At 47.6% G+C, this 19,236-nt stretch overlaps 1 protein-coding gene across 1 annotated transcript in view; it reads left to right on the top strand.

The window, feature by feature from the left end:
- Positions 1–1,642: 1,642 nt before the first annotated feature.
- P3H2 (prolyl 3-hydroxylase 2) overlaps positions 1,643–19,236 on the top strand; it is a gene marked incomplete at its 5' end in the record, with an annotated part of 63,803 nt that continues 46,209 nt past the window's right edge. The window contains one exon of the mRNA XM_083868652.1: positions 1,643–2,104. Within this exon, the coding sequence (XP_083724778.1) occupies positions 1,643–2,104 (462 nt within the window). The remainder of the gene's footprint in view (positions 2,105–19,236) is intronic.

Raw genomic sequence — 19,236 nt, 5'->3', positions numbered from 1 at the left:
GGGTGTTGGGTTCTCCTGTCGTGAATACCCTCCCCAGCCTGACAGGCAGAGGGGTGGAGGGACACCTAAACCTTTAAAGCATTTTGTGCCAATTTGCAAGAAGGCAACAAGGAAAAATTGCTATGAAATCTTTGCCAGATGGGAAAGATCTTCACCAAGAACTCTAGTAACTAATCTCTAGTCTAGTGGAAAAAAACTTCCTTTATGTGAAACTGTTTTAAACTGACTCCATAATCTGATCACTTGCCCGATGAGAGGCTGTGGAGCCCTGTTTCTGATCTTGAACACAGCAGTATAAACAAGGCATGATTTGATCAAAGCCACTGGAGCAGCAGAGGGGGATGCACAGCATGACTGTGAGGAACATCTGGCTTGATGCAGTAACAAAATCTGAATGAAGTGGATTTCAAGCATCTCCCATTTCCAGCTGTTTATGAGAAGATAGGGAATATCTGAAATGTCTGAAAGAAATAAGGCCACGATGCCTTGTGAGAGACCCTAATGAGAGCAGTGCTGTAGGCACAGACTTTGGAGTAGCAGAGCCCAGAACATCTTACAGTAAAGCACCTCGCCAAATACAGGCTTTGGTCATTCCTCCTCACTCAGGAACAGCTGATTTCAGCCAAATTAACTGTGTTAATATGAAAAACTTCTTGGTGGTTCAACAGGTGTTCAACTCTGAGATTATTTAAAATGCCAACTAAGATTTTTTTTTTTTCATGTGTCACCAGTCTGCCAAGTATCTCGTCACAAGAAAGAAAGCACTAAAATTCATGCAAAGAAAAAAAAAAAAGTAACATTTTTGGCAGGGGAGGGCATTGCCGCATTGGAAGAGAGAAATCTTGGAGGAATGGAGACAAACACACAGCTGGGAGCTGAAAAAGCTTCGCCAGCCACTCACTGTGCCCATCCCAGATTATTTATTTGCAGAATTCCCGAAGGCAGGAGGGTGCCGGGGTAAGAAAGGCGAGGGGTGTGGAAAAAACCCAGCGAAAAACCGCTCCAAGCAGCGGCTTCACAGGGAGACAAAACCAAGCATCCTTTGACTAAAGGCGCCAGCGCGGGATGCGGGGCGGCAGGAGGAGGTGCGGGGCAGGGCGGGGAGAGCAGCGGGAGGAAAAGCCGCTGCCGCTGACATCACCCCGGCACGATTTACATTTCCCGACGTCACTGACAAGCCTCTGCGGCCGCGGGGATGCTCCGAGCAGCGCCGGCCGCTGTCGCGCCCCCTCCGCGCCCCGGGCTGGAGCGGGGGGGCCGGGCGGGCTGGGCGGGCGGGGCGGGGCCCTTTAAGAGGTGCCGGCGGCGCGGGAGGCGGCACAGGCCGGGCGTGCAGGGAGCATCGGGCCCGCCGCCACCTCGGCCAGAGCCCCGGAGCCCGCGGCGCCCCGGAGCCTCGCTCCCACTGACCCAGCCGGCGCCCCATTGTAGCGGGATCCCCGGAGCGGGGCGGACTGCACAGCGCGGACCCCGCACCGCACCGCGCCGGGCCCCACTGCACGGACAGCACCGCATCGAGTTCCACAGAGCCCCGGACTCTCCCGCATCCCGCCGCCGATCCCCATCGCCCCGAGCGCGCCCGGAGCGCGCTGCCCGCGCCGCGTCCCGTCCGGTCCGGTCCTTTCCCGGCGGCGCGGCGGGGATGGCACCCGGGAGCCGGCCCGGGGGGGCCCTGCCGCTGCTGCTGCTGCTGCTGCTGGTGCTGGCGGTGCTGGCGGCGGCGGGCGGAGGGTGCGCGGCGGAGGGCGGCCCGCTGGAGCCCTTCGATGCGCTGTACGCCAGCGGGGTGGAGGCGTTCTACGGCGGGGACTTCGCGGGCGCGGCGCGGTGCCTGGAGCGGGCGCTGCGCAGCCGGCGGGAGCTGCGGGCGGCCCGGCTGCGGTGCCGGAGGCTGTGCCGGGCGCAGGTGCGGCTGGCGGCGCCGGGCCCGGGTCCCGGCGGGGATCTGGCGTTCCTGGGCTCGGTGCTGCGGAGAGCGGGATGCGTGCGGAGCTGCGAGGAGCCGCGCCTGGGGGCCGTGTCCCGGCACCGCGCCGCCGAGGAGGTGCGCGCCGACTTCCAGCGCAGGGTGCCCTACAGCTACCTGCAGCGCGCATACATCCAGGTAGGCACCGCCCGGCCCGGCCCGGCCCTCCTAGCATCCCTCTGCAAAGGGTCACCCGCGATTCCACACTCCCGAGCATCCCAGGTGTGCCCCCTCTGCCATATCCCAGGGTATGGTCCTCCACAACGTTCTCACTGCTGGGATTGGTCAGTGTCATGGCCAGTTCCCGAGACAGAGAATCCTGGATGGCAACGTAGATTCTCTCCAGCTTTGGTTCACCTGTGCTTTTCCTGTCTTGTTTTGGGTAGCTTTTCTATTTGCTTTGGGGAAAGGATGTTTTTATTTCAGTGTAACATAGTGTAATTCTGAAAATCGTCTGCCTTCAGTTTGCAGAAAAAAACCCCCAGAAACCCCTCAGTAACCCCCCAATGCCCTCTGCCAGAGGTGTTTCCCTTTCAGACAAGCTGAACTGATTCCATGTTTCAGGAGCTGGGACTGTACATGAAGCTGGAAGGTGCATAACCTGTGTTCCAGGGACCTGATGGTCATTATCCTGATGTGATGTGAAATACTTTGCATTATTTCTGCAAAGTAGCAGCGTGCAGTCGGTATTTAGCAGCCACTGACATCCTGAGTATCATCCTCTTATCGCAGTAACTTCTGCCTTATAACTGGTGCCTTCCCTGAGAAAAATGGTGTTACTCTTTGAACTCCTTGCCAAAAAGAAGGAAAAAAACCCAAAACCCAGAGGGGAAAAAAAACCCCAAACAACCCCCCCACCAATCCACACCATGATAGTTAATGGTATTTTTCCTATTCATTCAAGACTTGTGCTCTGTCAAGCCAGCCACCTGTAGTAAGTCTTCCTGTTCATGACTACTATGGACAGAAACGCCGGGAATTTTGTTTCGTGCCAAGTGGAATGTTTAAAGCATTTCTGGAACATCTCCCTGTGGATTTCTTCTTTATTTGAGCACATTCATAACCTTTTAGTTGCTATAGGCAACTTAATAGGTGAAGACCTGCATAGTGGAGCACAGGGAGGGTGATTCTGCTGAAATCCATTTCCAAGTAGAGAAGCAAACATCTTTCCTGGGCAGTGCTGGTGCCTGTGGTGCAGTGCTTACACAGCAACACGTCAAGGAGGCAAAACATCAGCACTCTGAAACCTAGTGGAAAATCATAGCTGCATTGCTTTTTCTATGCTTCCTTTTCTGTCATTGCCATAATGTCAGTTTTACAAGTCAGGGACTAGAACTGCATTGGCTTAAACTCTAGTGGCCATGTGATGCATAGAGTTCCTGAAGGAATTCCTGGGGGTGAACTGGAAATGTTATTTGGCTTGTGTGCAGTGCCAGTGCAGCTGATGGTCCTTATGATAAAAGATACTCTATGTAGTGTCAGCATCTGTGGGAAGTGACACAAAATTTGTCATGTTAAAAACTGAAGTGATTTCTTAATCTGATTTCAAAGCCTTTTTCAGATTTACTGATGTTAAACTCACTGAAAAACTTTCCTCTAAATTAAGTAATTGGATTTTTGTCTCCCATTTCAGTAAAATTGAAATATAAAACCCCAGAAAATTTTGGGGTATGGGCTGTTTTTGCATAAATGTTTCTACTGAGACTGAGATTATTTTCCTCATTTAAAATGGCATTCTGAGCTGTTCAAAGCAATGTGTTGAAAACAGCCCTTTTAAAATTTATTTTATGTGTGACTCATCTTAATTTGCTTTTGCAACATCTGGGGATTTTATGTTTGTGATAACACTGATATCACTGCTCTCAGATGGAGTAGTGGATGTTCTTGTTACCTGCATGGCTTCTGGGTATTGGGCATTGAAGCCAAGGGACAGTACTCTTTGACTAGACTTGTTTGTGTTTTTAATACCTTTTTCTTTAAACCTTTCTGATGCTCTCGGGTTTTGTAAGCAGCCTGACAAGCCTTGTCCCTCACAGCACCCTGCAGTGATTTGTCCACATCCTCACCTGGCTGCTGCCTGTACCTGAGCTCTGCTCCCAGGATTGCCCTTTTCCTCTGGCTCAACAAGTCTGTGCACAGGAGGAAATACCCCACACGGGATTTGCCTGCACTTGCAGCAAACACGAGGTCTAGTGTCATACACTTGGATGTGAACCATCCCCTCATGCCAAGGCTGAATGCCAAGGCTTTGGCATGTTCCCTCAGGGTTGGGATGCATCAGCTCCACTCCCTCTGGGTTGACTTTGGCTGCAGCATCTGCTCAGCATTTTGTCTAAAAAGGGGAGCTGCAAAGCAGGGCTTGTGCAGAGCCCCCCTGCCTTGCTGTGGGTGCACAGAAAAGGCTGCACAGCTCTGAGGGTGGCCACTTCACCCTCGTGTTTTGCTTCTTGAAATCAAAGAGGAAATGAGATGAGGTTCAACACCCTGCTGTGTACCCTGTCTAGCTCCTCCCTGGGCTGCATGACCAGGCCAGGATGCTGGGCACTAGTACAGAGCACTGGGAGCATGGCAGGGTTTGGTGGCATTTGTGGTTTGAGAGAAGAGGAGCAGCCTGGAATGTGCTTCCCACCTCCCACTCTTGCTGACCTCGTGCTTGTTTGTTTCTCAGGAGGGGAGAAACACATCCCGTCAGGAGGGACTGATGGAGCAAGGAACAGATGAAAAAAATCGAAGGGTTTGGCTCTTGTGCAGCACTTTGAAAAATGGTGCTGAATATACATGAACTAATCCTTGCAATACTCCTGTGGGGTAGGAAAAGCAAAGGCTTTCAGCCCTGCTGGACAGATGCACAGCCAAATGTTGGCCAGTACTGTGTGTGCCTCTGCTGTTTTGGGAGCAGCAGAGGCACCCAGATGCCCTGGGAGCAGGCAGGACTCCCTGCTGCCTTTTGGGTGCCCTGGAACAGGTTGGGGGTTCCCACTGCCTCTGGTTTCTCACTGCAGAGCAAGCACCAGCACAGCCTGGCTCAGCTGTGATGATGTGAATGGGACTCTGCAGTGAATTGCTGGAAAACTGGTGCTAGATTTGGAAGTTTTGGACTCCTTTTGCTGCTTTGTTTTGCTGTTTTGGGACTTTAAAAGCTGGATGATAGCAGCAGCTGCACTGGGCTGCATTGCTCATGCTTTTGAGCAGATGCTCAAGATACTCCAACATAGAGCATTGTAAAGGGGCAGGGAGGTGATGATGTGTGTAGGTGGAATATCAGTGCTGCTATCCCTCTATAAAAACATGTTCTGTCAGTCTCTGATGTCATCATCCTCATCATCCTATCAATTATTTCCTAATTTATCCATACTTTTCTGAAACAGAAACAAGCGTCTTCTGAAGACCACTTTGCTATTTCACAGATGTGATCTGAGTGTTTCTGGTGACTCTGGCATGATGTGAGGGGAGGCTGTGGTGCACTGCAGGAATGGGACAGCTTGTGGGTTCAGCTGAAGGTTTCTGTCAGGTTTGGGCTCAGATCAGGCTCCTGAGGTTCACTGCAGACTCCACAGACTGTAGATAGATTGCATTGAACAAGAAGCTGAAGTCCAAATGTGTTTGCAAGACTTTGCAGCTTCTCAGTAGGTATTTAAGTAGGAAGACTCTTCCTAGGATATCTAGTGTTTTTAGGTAATTTGGAAATCTGGTGGGTACATCTGGTTGAGTCAGTTGGGATAGGATGGGTTTGAGAAGGTGTGGAAACAGAGAAGGAGATGAAAACATGCAGTGCATGTAGTGGGCTTTCCAGCCCACAGTGAAAAGGTTCTTCAGTGGGTTTCTGCTGTCATGTCCCATGGGCTGGGCAGTTTGCCAAATGCTGCTGAGTCTCAGCTCTGTGCTGGCTGCTTGGTCTTTGTCAAAGAAATAACCTCTAGGCTTGGCAGGTGGGTGTGGTGGGATCTCTTTGCCCTCTTATATATTTTATTGGTTTTGTCTTCCTTGCTTTGCTGCTTTAGTCATCTTGTTTCTGTGAAAACCTGGCCTGCAGGCCATGATGTTCCTAACCCTGTTTTTTGGGGTTTTTCTTGCTCTGAGAGTGAGTGGAGGAGGAAATGTACACAATGTACTCTGTGACAGCCTTTACTGCTGCAAGCTGCTGACTCAGGAGCTGTGTTGGAGCTTGCCCTGGATGGTCTGCCATGAACCTTGTGACAGAGCATTACTTCCAGTCCCCAGTCTAACTCCTGCAAGTCAGCTTGGTCCACAAACAACAAGTAACCAGGAAAAATTGATCACTCTGTCAATTGCAAAACCAAATCTTGTTTCTCTTCTACCTTACTGACCCTCCCCTTGAGGTCTCTTTCCTTTGTCTCATCCTGTTTTCAGCCACAGCAATCCCTGGCCTGCTTGCTGGGTTGATGGCTGTAGCCTGTTTTAATTTTCCCTGGGTGTTGGTGTGCTGTTGCTGTGCACTTCCTCCCACTTTGTAAATACCGAGTTGCAGTGGTCTTGTCTCCCCACTTGCCTGAATGCCCCGTTGCACATCAGTGAAGCATGGCAGGAATTGTATGTATGTAGTGTGTAACCACCAGCCTTCCATCTAGATGAAAAAAAGCCTTTCAGTCTGTGCTTGGGTTTAAAACAATAAATAAAACAAGTCCCCAGCATGTTGGACATTGCTTCTCTCTTAGTAATGCCAGATTGTAGGTGGAGCAAAAGGGGCAAGAGTCTGACTGTGTCTGATTTATTCTGTCTTTGGCTGTGTCTGAGATGTTCTTCAGTTCTATTACCATCATGACTTCATGTGTTGCAAGCATAAAACAATAATGTTTAGGTTTTCTGTGTTGTAGGAGAGGCTGTTTATTTGTTCTTTAAAGCTGTTTCCTTTTTTTAAAGAAAAGGTCTTGTTTGGGAAGAGCTTCCACTTTTATCTTCAGTGCCGTGTTTTCCACGCTGCAGCAGATGGGGCAGTGCTGGAGGCACCCCTGGGAACGTGTCCTTGGGTCACGCTGTCCTGTCCTGCCCACCCACCACCAAGATGTCTGAAATGCAACAGACACAATAATCACTTGATAAAGGACCACAGGAGAGAAACAAGAGAGACAAGTGGGAGCCCAGACTTCAGAAAAGCTTGTGATACAGATTATTGCCTGACTCCAGTTCTGCCTTTGAAAGCTCCCTATGTATGAGAATCCAGACCCAAGGGAGGAGAGTTGTGTGTATAAACCTCAGCCTTTAACCTCTCCAGTCTGATTGTTCTGTCCTCTGCCAGTACTGTGATCTCTCCACAGCCACATTTGGGTGTCTGAGTGCCTGTACCAGCCCTTGGGATGGTTGTTGAGACACCTTCACCAACTTCTTTCCACCACTCACTGCTGCCCATCTCTGTGTTTTTCACAGGGCCAGAGACTTTTGTCTCTGTGACACGTACTTGATCACCTACCTAGGGATTGTGGAGTAATTCTGGATTCACAGTAATGTAGTTGCTTAGGGAATTCGGTTTGTTTCACTCAATTACTGCTGTTTTCCATGAACAGTTTGCTCTGTTTTCCTTGGTGCCACAATGCCATGGACCAAAGCAGATAATGGGGTCCTGTCCTGGGGTGAGCCACACTGGGGAAATGTGGTTTCACTTGCAGCATCTCGTGGTCAGTGACACAGGATAATGTGTAAAACCTCTTACTTTAAAGTCTTTGGGGGAGCAGATATTTCTCATCACAGGCACCACCTGTCCTGCAGGGTCTGCCTGTGCAGTTGGTCTTGTTTTTGCAGGATTTATGTGACATCTCAGACAAAGACCTATAGTAAGACTGTCAGATAATTATTATTATTTGGATTTTTACTATTAGTGGTGTTTATTTATCTTCAATCTTGAGAACTGGTATTACTCAGATACTGGATAAATAAACAAATCCCAGAATTAATCTCTTGGAACGTCTCTTTATTTAGATTTTCTGAGAAAGCATTCCTGCTCCTCAGCAGAGGGTAAATGTTAGTGCTCAGAAAGTTAAAATTATTTAAGACAAAAATAAACTCAGTTTATGGGGATGGAACACTGAGTCTTGATGCTTGGGTTGGTGTCCTGGGTTTAGAGCAAGATATTTAGTCCTGCCCTAAGCCCAGGACACTGACCCAACTGCCCCTGCTTCTTTTCTTGCTGACAATTTCAAATGAAATGCTTCTGAAGTGTTTAGAGTTGAAATTATTGTCAGAGAGGGAAAGAGGTGGCCCAGTGGTTCAATTCTGCTGCCAGCAAATGCAGACTAGGTCCATCTTTGTCATGGTGGTGTCTCAGTGTCTTCACAGGAGTCTCAGTCTTGACTTTTTGGACCTGACTATGAGCTTGTGATGTACTAAAAATTCTAAAATTAGACAGGCTGGTTGTAGTAATTTTCTTCTGCTGGTTTCTTCTGGGTTGTTTTTTTTTTGTTGTTTTTGTTTGTTTGTTTGTTTGTTTAAATGGGTTTTTTTTGGGGGGAGTATTTTGGAGTTTTTTGTTTGGTTGGGTTTTTTTTTTTTTTTTTTGTTTTTTTGTTTTTTTGTTTTCTAATAGAGCAAATCTGAAAAAACCCTAAGATATTTACAGTTTATCACATCATTTCAACTGATAGTAAATTAGCACAGCACTGCCCAGCAAATCAGGACACAACCAGTAAACACATACTGGTCTTAGACCCACTAAGCTCATTTCATACAGCCTAATATCATCCATTTAATAGCCAGGGCTGCTCTTGCCAAATTCTTCTTTTTCACTTCATGGCTATGCAGTCATGCCAGGGCCTCAAAATATACTTGCAGTGTGTCCCAGTCTGCAATATTTCTCAGTCTTTTGGAGAAAACAGAGTAATCCTGAATTCCTCCTTACTTCTTGGCAATCTCTGGTGACGTGGCTTGGATGATGGATGAGACAGGTGTGACTCACATGGTTTGAGTGGATTTTTTGAGACCTTGATCTAAAGGCCTTCCAGTGTAGGTTAATATCCCAAGTGGAACAAAACTGGGCACCAATACTGCAGGAGATCCCAGACTTGTGCTGCTGGGATGGGACCCTTCCCTGCCTCTTCCCTGTTCTTGCATCTCCTTAGTTCCTCGTGGTTATTGCACCTTCCCCTGCTGGCAGGTCCTTGGCAGAGCCTTGCTGCTGAACTGCCCTGTCCATGTGCCTTGGTGTGCTGGGATTTGTTAAGTGGCTTTTTGTGCTGCCTGTTAAATCTCATCCATACGTCGGGGAGCTCTGCTCTGGCTTCTGCAGAGCCCTTTTGTTGTCCTTGGCCACAGGAATAACAAACGGCAGCTGATGATGAACTGCATGTGAATGAGCAATGCAACTCAGCCCTGCTAAGCAAACTTCTGCCCAGTGCTCTCTAGTTGTGGCTGAGGTTTCAGCAAGGATTATTCCCATTTCCTTGTACAACTAGTGACTTCATCATGGATGGCAGTGGCAGCGATGAGAAACCATCCAGTCAGTAGCTGATCCATTTACTGCCAACCTCCTGAGCACTGCTGGAGCCTTGCTAGCAGGATTCTGGGCTCAGAGCACTGCTGGACGTCTGCAGCAAGGAATTGAGGGGTTATTTATCTTACTTTTTTCCTTTGGAGGTGATATGAATTAGTCATTGTGATTGGGTTTGTTCCCAAGGAGTAGGAACCCCTGTACTCTGCACAGGGCATATTTCCATGTGTGTAGCCTGGACTGAGGCCAGGCTGAGTTTGGATAAATTGATGTGAACCCAGAGTGACCCAGCTGAGGGCCATGGAGTCTCTCTGCCTTAGCACTGGGGAAGCTGAGATCAGGGCTTGGCCAGTGTGTTCCAACAGTAATGGATGGCAGCAAGGAGGGCACGAACTTCCCTGGATGCTTTTGTTTCCAGCCAATGAATGTATCAGCAATAAGGTATTGACATTTTTATTTCTTGGCCATGAGCTGGTGATGACTAATGAAGGCAGGGGGTCTGCCTGTGGGTGGGTTCAGGCAGCAAAGAGCTGTTCCTCATCAGGCTGTACCTCCCACCCAGTCCTCCTTTCCATGACAACTGGTCAGTTAAACAGACCCTTCAGGGCTGACGTCAAGGGTCAAGGATTTGGCCACCAAATAATTACAGCAACAAAAATAGCATCACTTCCCCACCCCTTCCTTCCCACATGATCCTGCTGAATCCCAACTCATAAATGTCCTTTTTTTTCTTTCTTGGATGAGAAGCAAAGCCCACATGTATTAGCTGGAACATATGGCAGGGTTTGGCTGCAGCCCATAAGTTGTAAAGGCCAAATACTCACTTGTAGCTTCTTGTTCACTGAAAAAAAAAAAAAAAATAGGAGGAGAAAAACACGTTCTTTCAGGATTGGATGAAAGGCTGAGTCTGTGCTCATGCTGGGATGGGAAGCAGATAGGGTGTGGGACAGCACGTCGACTGTGCTGTTGTGACAGGGAACGTGTCCCCTTGCAGCACAGAGGTGACAGGCTGGCCATTGAGAGGTGGCCTGGTGGCAGTGGCCACTGTCCCCTGCTCCCTGCCCTAATGCTGTTTCTCAGGTCAGGCAGAGTTTGCAGACAGGCTGCTCAGGAGAATGTCACCGGCACCAGGGGCACAGAGCGATCAGCAGGTTTTACAGTCAGTGGGTTGGCCACAGGCAGGAGAAAATTCTGTCTCTGCAGCACTAAAGGCTTTATTAAGGGTCATGGGAATATCTGGGTGGTTGCAGAAAATTTGTGAAGGAGAGGAAAATGAAGGGACATTGTCAGGAATTGACTGTCTGCACCACCAGAATGTACCTGGTATACCCAAATTAAAAAATCAGAAAAATCACAAAAATGCTTGTTAAGACACCAACATGCTGCTTTTCACTGTTGGGAAAGATTAATCAGGGAAACCTTATAAATATGATTGCTTAGCAAAAGATTCTGAAGATATGAAACCTGTAATCGAAATAGAAATGGAAGCTTACTTTGAGTTGTATGATACCGAGTCTTAGTTACTGTATAACCTGAAGACAATAGCCTGGCCAGCTGAAGGAGAATCCCTTTTGATTGAACAAGACCTTTCTGCTGGCTAAGGGATTCAAAGGTCAATGTAGCAAAACAGAAAAGTCTAAAGAGTAGTTTTTAGAGTTTAAAATATAACACAGTATAGTAATATAGTAGTTCTTATAGGCTGTATGTAGATTCTATAGGGTTTTGTGTCTTGTATTGGTTGGTCACTGTAAATTAGAATATTCATCACAAAAGGAGATGTATTGTAACCAAGGCCTCGCGCTCTTGGCTCTCTTGGCTCTCTTCTCTCTCTCTCGGCTCTCCTCTTCGCTCTCTCTCTCTGGACCTCACTCTCCTTTCCCTGCTCTTACCTCTGCTCTCTTCCCCCTGCACTCTGACCTCTGCCACGTTGCTCTAGCTCTCTCCCCACTTTTTAGCCCATACCCTCTTGCTCTCTCTTGTTCTCTCTCTCTGGGACTTGCCTTCAGCCGAGGCTGGTGGCTGAAGGGAAGGCCCTTTCTACCCACGACCCTTGCAATAAAACCACATATTCTAGAATATCTCAGGTTTGCAGAGTACCTTGTCCCTGTAAGTCACGGATGCCTCTACATTTCACCATGGGTTTTCCAAAGCAGCTGCAGCGGTAGCCTTGATCTCACATCAAATCCCTGCAGAAGGATGAGCCTGAGACTGTGTGCCCTGTCAAAGTTAGAAGTGGGAGCACTTTCACAGAACCTTCTGCCTGAATAAAACGGGTGGGCAAATCCTGCCTCCAAGTATTGCAGGTAGTGCAAATCCTGCCTCCAAGTATTGCCAAGTATTGCCTACACCCACAGCTCTCTGAGGTCAGGGCTGGACTCCCGAGGGTGCACTGGGGAGTTGTGCATCGCCAGGGCTGCGGGTGCAACTTCTTTTGAAGATGGAGCCAGCTATGTTCCTTCCCAGGAAAGATCAGTGGGGTACAGAGAGAAAGCTTGGAAAATATCCTTCAAAATATTTGCCGAAGGTGTTGCTGTGACTGCCCAGGGACTGAAGCACAGTCTGTTGGTTCCCTTGCTTAGAAAGCTGCTTTTAAGGTGGTTTTTGCCAAGGCACTGCCTGTTCTAAGGTTTATATATATATATTCCGGGGCATCTGTGACCTGAGTTACTCTGTCTTTGGAAGCAGATGAGAAACTGCAAAGTTTCATTGAGATAATCTGAAAGGAAGAGCACTGACTTGTGGTATGTTGCACTGTTCTGCTGCTGGAAAACACTTCCCATCAAGGGCTGCCAGCCTCAAGGGAGGAATATATTGTGTCTTATCTCCATTTTTTCTATTTATGGAGCTGCTGGTCTCTCTGTTGCAGGGGCTGAGAATGGACAGTTTTCTTACCTGTGGGCAGCACTGATCCTGGGGATGTGTTTGCAGGCTGTTAACCAGGAATTGTGGGATGCTCTGAGCTCCAGAGGTGGGCGAGGAAAGGCTGTTTCTGTAGAGGGAACTCATGTTGGTATGAGAGAGGATTTTATAGAATGGTGATGCAGGGTCCTGGTCTGTGCTGCTGAGAGCAGGTGGCTGGGATTGGGACAGGGTTTGCTGAGGGAGTGGTGCTGGTGCATCTTATGCTCTTAATTACCCTGGTGCACTCAGCACACTGTGGGTAGGCACTGCAGGATGCTGCTCTGACTGCAGATCCCATTGTGGGCTGCTGGGGAAGCTGGTCACCACTGTTCCCTTTGTTGTAAATGTTAATGTCTTTAGGCAGATGATGGTTCCTTGGTTGGCAGCCCTGCTCCGTTTTCTTTAACATAAGTGTTGCACCCTGGTACCCAGGTGGCTCTGCTGTTTCTCTGGAGTTGTTACTCCAGGGTCAGTCACAGACTCCTCCAGACAGCTGCCTTGGCTCACTGGGGTGCTGCTCAGTAACACCTGGTTTCAGCTTTGATCCTGTCACAAGGCAGGCAGATAGCAGAAAAAACAGTGATGTGATCCACTTTAGGAAGCGGCTTGTCCACTCAGCTGTCAACTGCATGTTCCTTCTCTGCAGCCTAGGCTGGGCTGCACACTGTGGTAGCTCACTGCAGACATGTCCTGTGTGTTGTGAGGATGCAAAGGACATCCTCAGGCTCCCCCAGAGCTGTTTCTTCAGGTAATGTCCCTGTCTGGGCTGTGGTCTCCAGCTGAGGTCCAGCTGAGGCCTGGCTCAGACTGGCATCATGCAGCACTTTTGCTGAAGCTGTTGCACCCCTGTCTGCCATCAGCATGACCTTTGCTCTCCCAGCCACCCTTCCTGCTGCTGGAGTTTGCTCTCCACCACCCAGACAGGCTGAATCTTTCTCAATCTTTCCTTGACTAAGCTCGCTGCCCTCTAAAGGGGCAGATCCTAGGCACACTCAGTGATTTAATGGTGGATTTATATCTCATTCCTGTACCCTCAGTGAGTTGGGTGTAACAAAAGCACAACATGGGACGTCAGTGCTTGGTTGTTCCCCAGTGCCCAGACATATTTCAGGCCTGGATGCTGGAGGGCTGCAGTGGGCACTGTGAGAGGAGGCAGCTCTGCAAGGCACTGCTTTGTAGAGAACAAGGCCTGTAGCTCCCCAATGGCCTGGGATGTGCAGGACAGTTTCAGTTTTGGCAGCTGGACTCTTCCATGTGATAGCTGAAGCTCTGGGACTCGGAGTAGGCTACGATTCTTTGAATGTTGCCAAACTCAGATCTGAGCTTAACAAAAGAGATTTTCCCATCTTGGGAGACTCATTCCAACCTGATTACTGTTTGAGTTGTTCAACAAAACAGTCCCTAGAAAATGACTTTTGCACTGTAGCACAAGGTTTCCCACAGCGGCATTTTTAACTCCAAATCACTGTTTCTTTAATCACTATGCTTCTGTTTTCCAAATGTATTTTTGGATCCTTGCTGTGAAATCTGGCTAGGTGATAGACTCCTAAATAAACCATTTTTAGCTTCTAATCCTTTTTGCATGAAACCAAACCAGGCAGAGAAACCTGACTAACCATTCATCTGGACTTTCTCTTTAAAAGTTACAGCACTTAAAGCTGTCACTGAGTTGCCAGCAATCAGTACACTCACTTATCTTGAAAAGCACAGTGCAGAAGCCATAGTGTCCTTCATGATGCTTTTGAGAAATATTAGATAGTGAAGGTTTGCATGTTTCAGGTTTATTGTTTACAATATTGTTTACAAACATGCTTATTGCATGTTTTCAGGCTTATTCCTGTCCCTTTGCTGCTGTTTTATGTAGTGGATGTCAAGCAGCTCAGCTTCTAAGTGGTGGAGCCCTGCTCAGAAAGGGTTCCAGGTCCTTTGGGATCTTCTGTGCTGCTCTTTGGGGTTGCTTTGGTATTGCAGCCAACTTGTACTGAATTAACAAAGTTCTGCTAAGTAGGATTGCCAGTTGAGCTCTTGCATGCTCCAGGTGTGTGTCACTGGCTCTTCTCACATGTACAGAGCTGGGGAGATGAACAGGAAAACCCTCCTGGTGTTTGCCTGTGCTGCACACCTGAGATGGGAGGGAGTAACCAGGTATAAGAGCCAGTAGTGCTTAGCCCCTGAGTGAGGGATTATTTTATTGGGGTAAGAATGTACTCAAGCCTAGAAAGGATTGTGTTTGGGAAGCGATCAGGATTACTGTGCCAAGTGAAACAGAATGCCAATGCTGCTATCAGTGCTTTTAAGTGCCAGCTGGTCAGTGGTACAGCTGGGCCAATAGTACATTGTATGAACCACTTTACTGCCCATCTTATTTAAGCCACTTAATGAGAGCTTTGGAAGTTATTCTCTGCTATTGAGGGAGGAGAGCTAAGCACAGACAGCTGACAGTTCAACTGTATTTAATTTTGCTGTTTGGTCTTGAGTTCTAGGGTTGGAAAAGCAAAGATTGTAGGAAGACAAGGAAGGGAGAATCTGCTTTTCTTTTCACAGTGTTTCTTCTGTGTCAGGAGGATCATCAGGCATTTTGGAGCTTATCCTTGTAGATTCCCCTGTTGCAAAACTGCAGTAGAATTTTGGCTGTGCTGTATTCTCCCTTTTATGTGCCAGCAAGCATAGCCCTCTGCTCTTATCTACACTTAGTGCTTTAGCAGTCCTGAGCACAGAAAACTAAATCTGCTTTTGCTTAGCATTATAAGCCAGAAGCACCATTTGACTATCTCTTGTTTCAGAGCCAGGGTGCTGCTGAGTGCAATCAGAGACTTTGTCCAACCAGTAACGGGTGACAACAGAAGGATGTCAGTGCTGGGGAATTTCAGACAGAGATATGTACCAAAGGCTGCTGAAAATAGCAGGGTTTGAAGCCTTCTGAGCTGCACACTTTGATCTTGGTCCATGCTGAGGACAACTGCTCTGACTGATGGACTGCACTGTAAGTTGGTGATGGATTTAGCAGAGTCCTCACAGGTGTCTGGATTTGATATCTGCTGATATTTGCAATAAAACTGTGTAAAATGTCCAATGGTTTGGGTGTATCTGTCCTTCAATCTGTAAGCACTGAGATGGAGGTTGTTAGGATAAACAGAAGAGAGTGTGATGCAGCTTATTAAGGAAGAAAAAGAGCTGAAGTGGTGCCTATACTTGCTGTGGACTTAGATCTGTTCTAATGGCTCAGGCTGATGCCTGATGACTTACTAAAGCCCAGCTGCATTGTGCATTGAAGTGTGCGTGCTGAATCCAGCCTGTTGGGTTTTCATTCTGCACAGAGCTCAGATGAGATCTGGCAGAGTTCAGGCTTAGATGTAGCAACTGCCTGATAGTCCCAACTGTGTTTTATTTTGGAGTGTGTGGCCCAGACACCAGGACAGGAATGGCTGGGTTTGCTCCAGCCTAGCACTCCCTGCCCTGATTTGCCCATCTGTGGAATGAGTTTGATGTGCAGTAATTACACAGCAGGCACTCAGTGCTGTAAGACATGACTGACATCACATATTTGGGGAATGTCAGATGTGCAGCGTGGTGTCCGTGCTCTCTGGGGGAGCTCCAGTGGGAATAGCACACATAAACAGTAGCAGATTAATTAAAGATGTCCTGTTCTGCAAAAGGCCAATTATGGAGCAGTTTGCTCAGAGTCAGTAGTGCTGCCTGGCTTATTAGCCAGTCCCCTCTGAGGGAGCAATCATACACCTGTGACAACTCACTGTCACAACTGTCCTGCACGTGAAAGAGGAGACATGGATGTCAGCCATGCAGCTCCAGGGCAGCTCAGCTTCTAACTCTTTGTTAAAGCTCCTTCACAGGCAGCAGAGCAGTGTCTGTTCCATACAGCTGACATTTGCAGTCAGGTGTTCCATACTACCCTTGCAGAGATCTCATTGACTTCAGTACCTTCCATATGTTTATTCCAGATGTTTCTCCTTGAGCTGCTCCTGCTGCTCCTGCTGCTGCTGTTTAAATGGCCCACAAAATCTGATAATATCCCTGGGATCTGGAGAAATTAAGCATTTCAGATGAATGGGAGTCTGAAATCATTGCCAGCCTGCAGAATAATGGTTGTCCTTGTTTTGGACCTTCAAAGCCTGATAGGAACATTGTAAGAAATGTGACTCAAGGGTTTTCTTTGGAGTGTTTCCTGAGTTACAAACATTTTCTGGTTGGGACTTGGACTAAATGTGGAAAGCCAGCTGCTTTGTCCAAGAGCAGCAGCTTTCATTTCACAGGATGCATCTGGCTGAGGATGAAGGGTGAAGTGTCCTAAATGCCCTAATGTCCTAAACCAAACCCCATCCCTCTGTCACACCACTGCCTAATGCCGTAAATCCCATTCTATAGCTCACCATAAATTACTTTGTGAATCTTTTCTGCACACATCCCTATTTCTTTCTTTCTTGCTGGTGAACCTCACCAGCAAGACCCCTACAATCATCATGAGCTGCTGCAAGGAGAGTCAGACCCATCAGCCATGGGGCTGAGCAGGGCTCCTCCTGTCTCAGCAGTCCTGCACTGTTTGAGGAGAGTTGCTGAGAGGGATTCTCCTTTCTAGCAAGACTTTATTTTTCATATTGCTTTACTTTAAAAAAAACCAAACAAATCATTGCTGGAAAAAGAATTATTTCAACATCCGTTGAAATTTGTTTTGGAAAGTTGATACTCTGCTTGATTTCAAATTCATATGATGAACTAAAACTTCAGCTCTGGAGCATATTTCAGTTTGTCTTTCACCTATGGGAGAGTTGAAAGAGAAGTATAAGCAAGAAAAGTGGGGCAAGGAATAGAAATGGAGAAGGGATCAAGGGAAAGGAGTCACAGCGTCAAATGTATTTAGCAGACTCCTGTTCCAAAGTAGAGGAGGAAGGAGATCATGGGGATGCTGTTGTATTGAGGGGCACTTGCCTGTACCAGGGTTTGGGGAGGATGAGTAGTGATGGGTTTGGTTTGGTTTGGTTTGAAAGGAGGAAATTGCCAAAAGGCTGGATTTGAGCTTCTTCCTGCAGAAAACTGGATCAAGAGTTCTTGCTGGGGCTGAAGCAGCCAGGTAGAGTTTCCCCCTTTCCCACTGTGGCTGGGAAGGAGGGAGCTGATGGTAACACCTCACAGGGTCTCAACCCTGCACAAAGCAAACAGCTGCTGTTCATGTCTTTCAGCTTGTCAATTTCAAAGGTTTTGAAGGCCATGTAGCTTTGCTTTCACTCCCTACAGCCTGTGTGCCGGGTGTGTGGAAGAGCCAGCACTGTCTCACAGGGGATTTGGTCCTTCCTCAGGAGGGACTCATCCTCCAGGCTGGGTAGGCAGAGTGGTTTAACCAGAGTTATTCTCAGGTAGTCAGATTGGGTTTTCACATTACTGAAACATGTCTGAAAATTGTAATTACTTTTTCCCTAGTTCATAGTAGAAGATTTCATATTTCCAGTAGGACATTGGTCTTCACCAGCAAGCATAGACATGTTTCTTTTCTGAACTAGACATGGATTGCTGCAGGAGAAAATTCACAATGATTGGTGTTTTGATGGGTTCCAGGTTAGCAATTGGGAGTGTCTTAGCCTGTCCATAAAAACCTTTTCTACTACAAAGTGAGGCCTTCCAAGAGCTTTTGGCCTTTGCCTTAGCAAAGAGGGTACACTTCCCTGGCATGGGATGCAGTGCCCCAAACTCTGCTTTACCCCAGACATACATCTGTGTATCCAATTGCACAAGTGTTAGTATGTTAAACTGCTGTGTGGTATCTTCCCCAGAGCTGGGCAGGGGGGCTTATAAATTTGGGAGATGTTGGAGCTTGCATGTGCATGCACACTCGTGTGCACTCATGAGTGCAGAGACTTAGGGACAAGTGTAACAGTTGTATTCCTTGAATCTTTCTTAGTTCCCCAGCAGAAGAAAACTTGCCAAAAATATGGCACCCTGAATTTCTAACTGTTTGCTTCTTTGTTCTCATTTGCTCATACCCCCAGAGGAATGAAGTCATTTATTTGATTTGCTCTGCTGCTTCACACTCCTGCCTATGAATGGCTGGGACAAGACTGGGAGTATGAATAGCCTGGCTGCCTGTGGAAAGATGTGTTCACTTGCACATTGGTGTCCAAACAGAGTAGCTGGCTCTGAAATCCTATCAGTAAGGCTTTTGAGTAACTTAAAACCCTTCTTGTAGATGCTTTGAATTTCTTCCACTCTGACATTGTGTAAGCCCCTGTTGAAGTTTCATTACCTCAGTAACCACAGAAAAGCAGCCAGCCTTTTCACTGAAACATTCCCCACAAAGGTCTGGATTCATTCCCTCACCCCCCTTTTTCCTTGAGTGCAGAGCACAGATTATCGTAGTTTAAATGACAGGGGAGAAGGCCAAAACTGCATATGGATCTGGGTGGCATCATGCTAAAGAAGTCAGAATGTGTCCTGTCCCCTGGCTATCTCTGTGCCACTCTGTACTAAACATGGAAAGTGACCTGTATAATTTTCAATATAATTAGGATATTCAGTGCTTTCTTTAGAGTAGCTTATAACAGACCAGTCCCAAACAGCTGCTGTTTCATGGGCCATTCTTGGTATTTTCTGTGCTTTAAATAACTCCAGAGCTTCATGGTATGCTCTGGTGAGACTTCCTTACTTTCTAAAATTTGTTCCAGAGCCGTGTGTATTGAGTCATTGATTCACCACGGGTTTAGTGGGGCATTGTGGCAGAAGATTTCTCTATTGCTCCTTCTCTTAGGGGCATTGTTGCTGGCAGAGGAACTTCAGCCCTCCCCAGAATGGTACAAGTCCTCCTCAGCACAAATATCCCCTTCCCACACTCACTACTGAGCCTCATCCAGGTTGCTTCTAGCCTAACTCGTCCTGCTATTTGTATCATAGATCAGTTACCCAGGAATAAAAAAAATGTGGGGCT

Source organism: Zosterops lateralis (genome assembly GCF_965231275.1).
Source record: "Zosterops lateralis genome assembly, chromosome: 10".
Taxonomy (NCBI): Eukaryota; Metazoa; Chordata; class Aves; order Passeriformes; family Zosteropidae; genus Zosterops; species Zosterops lateralis.
Note: the sequence above shows the minus strand (reverse complement) of the source record. Positions and strands in the feature narration are given on the sequence as shown.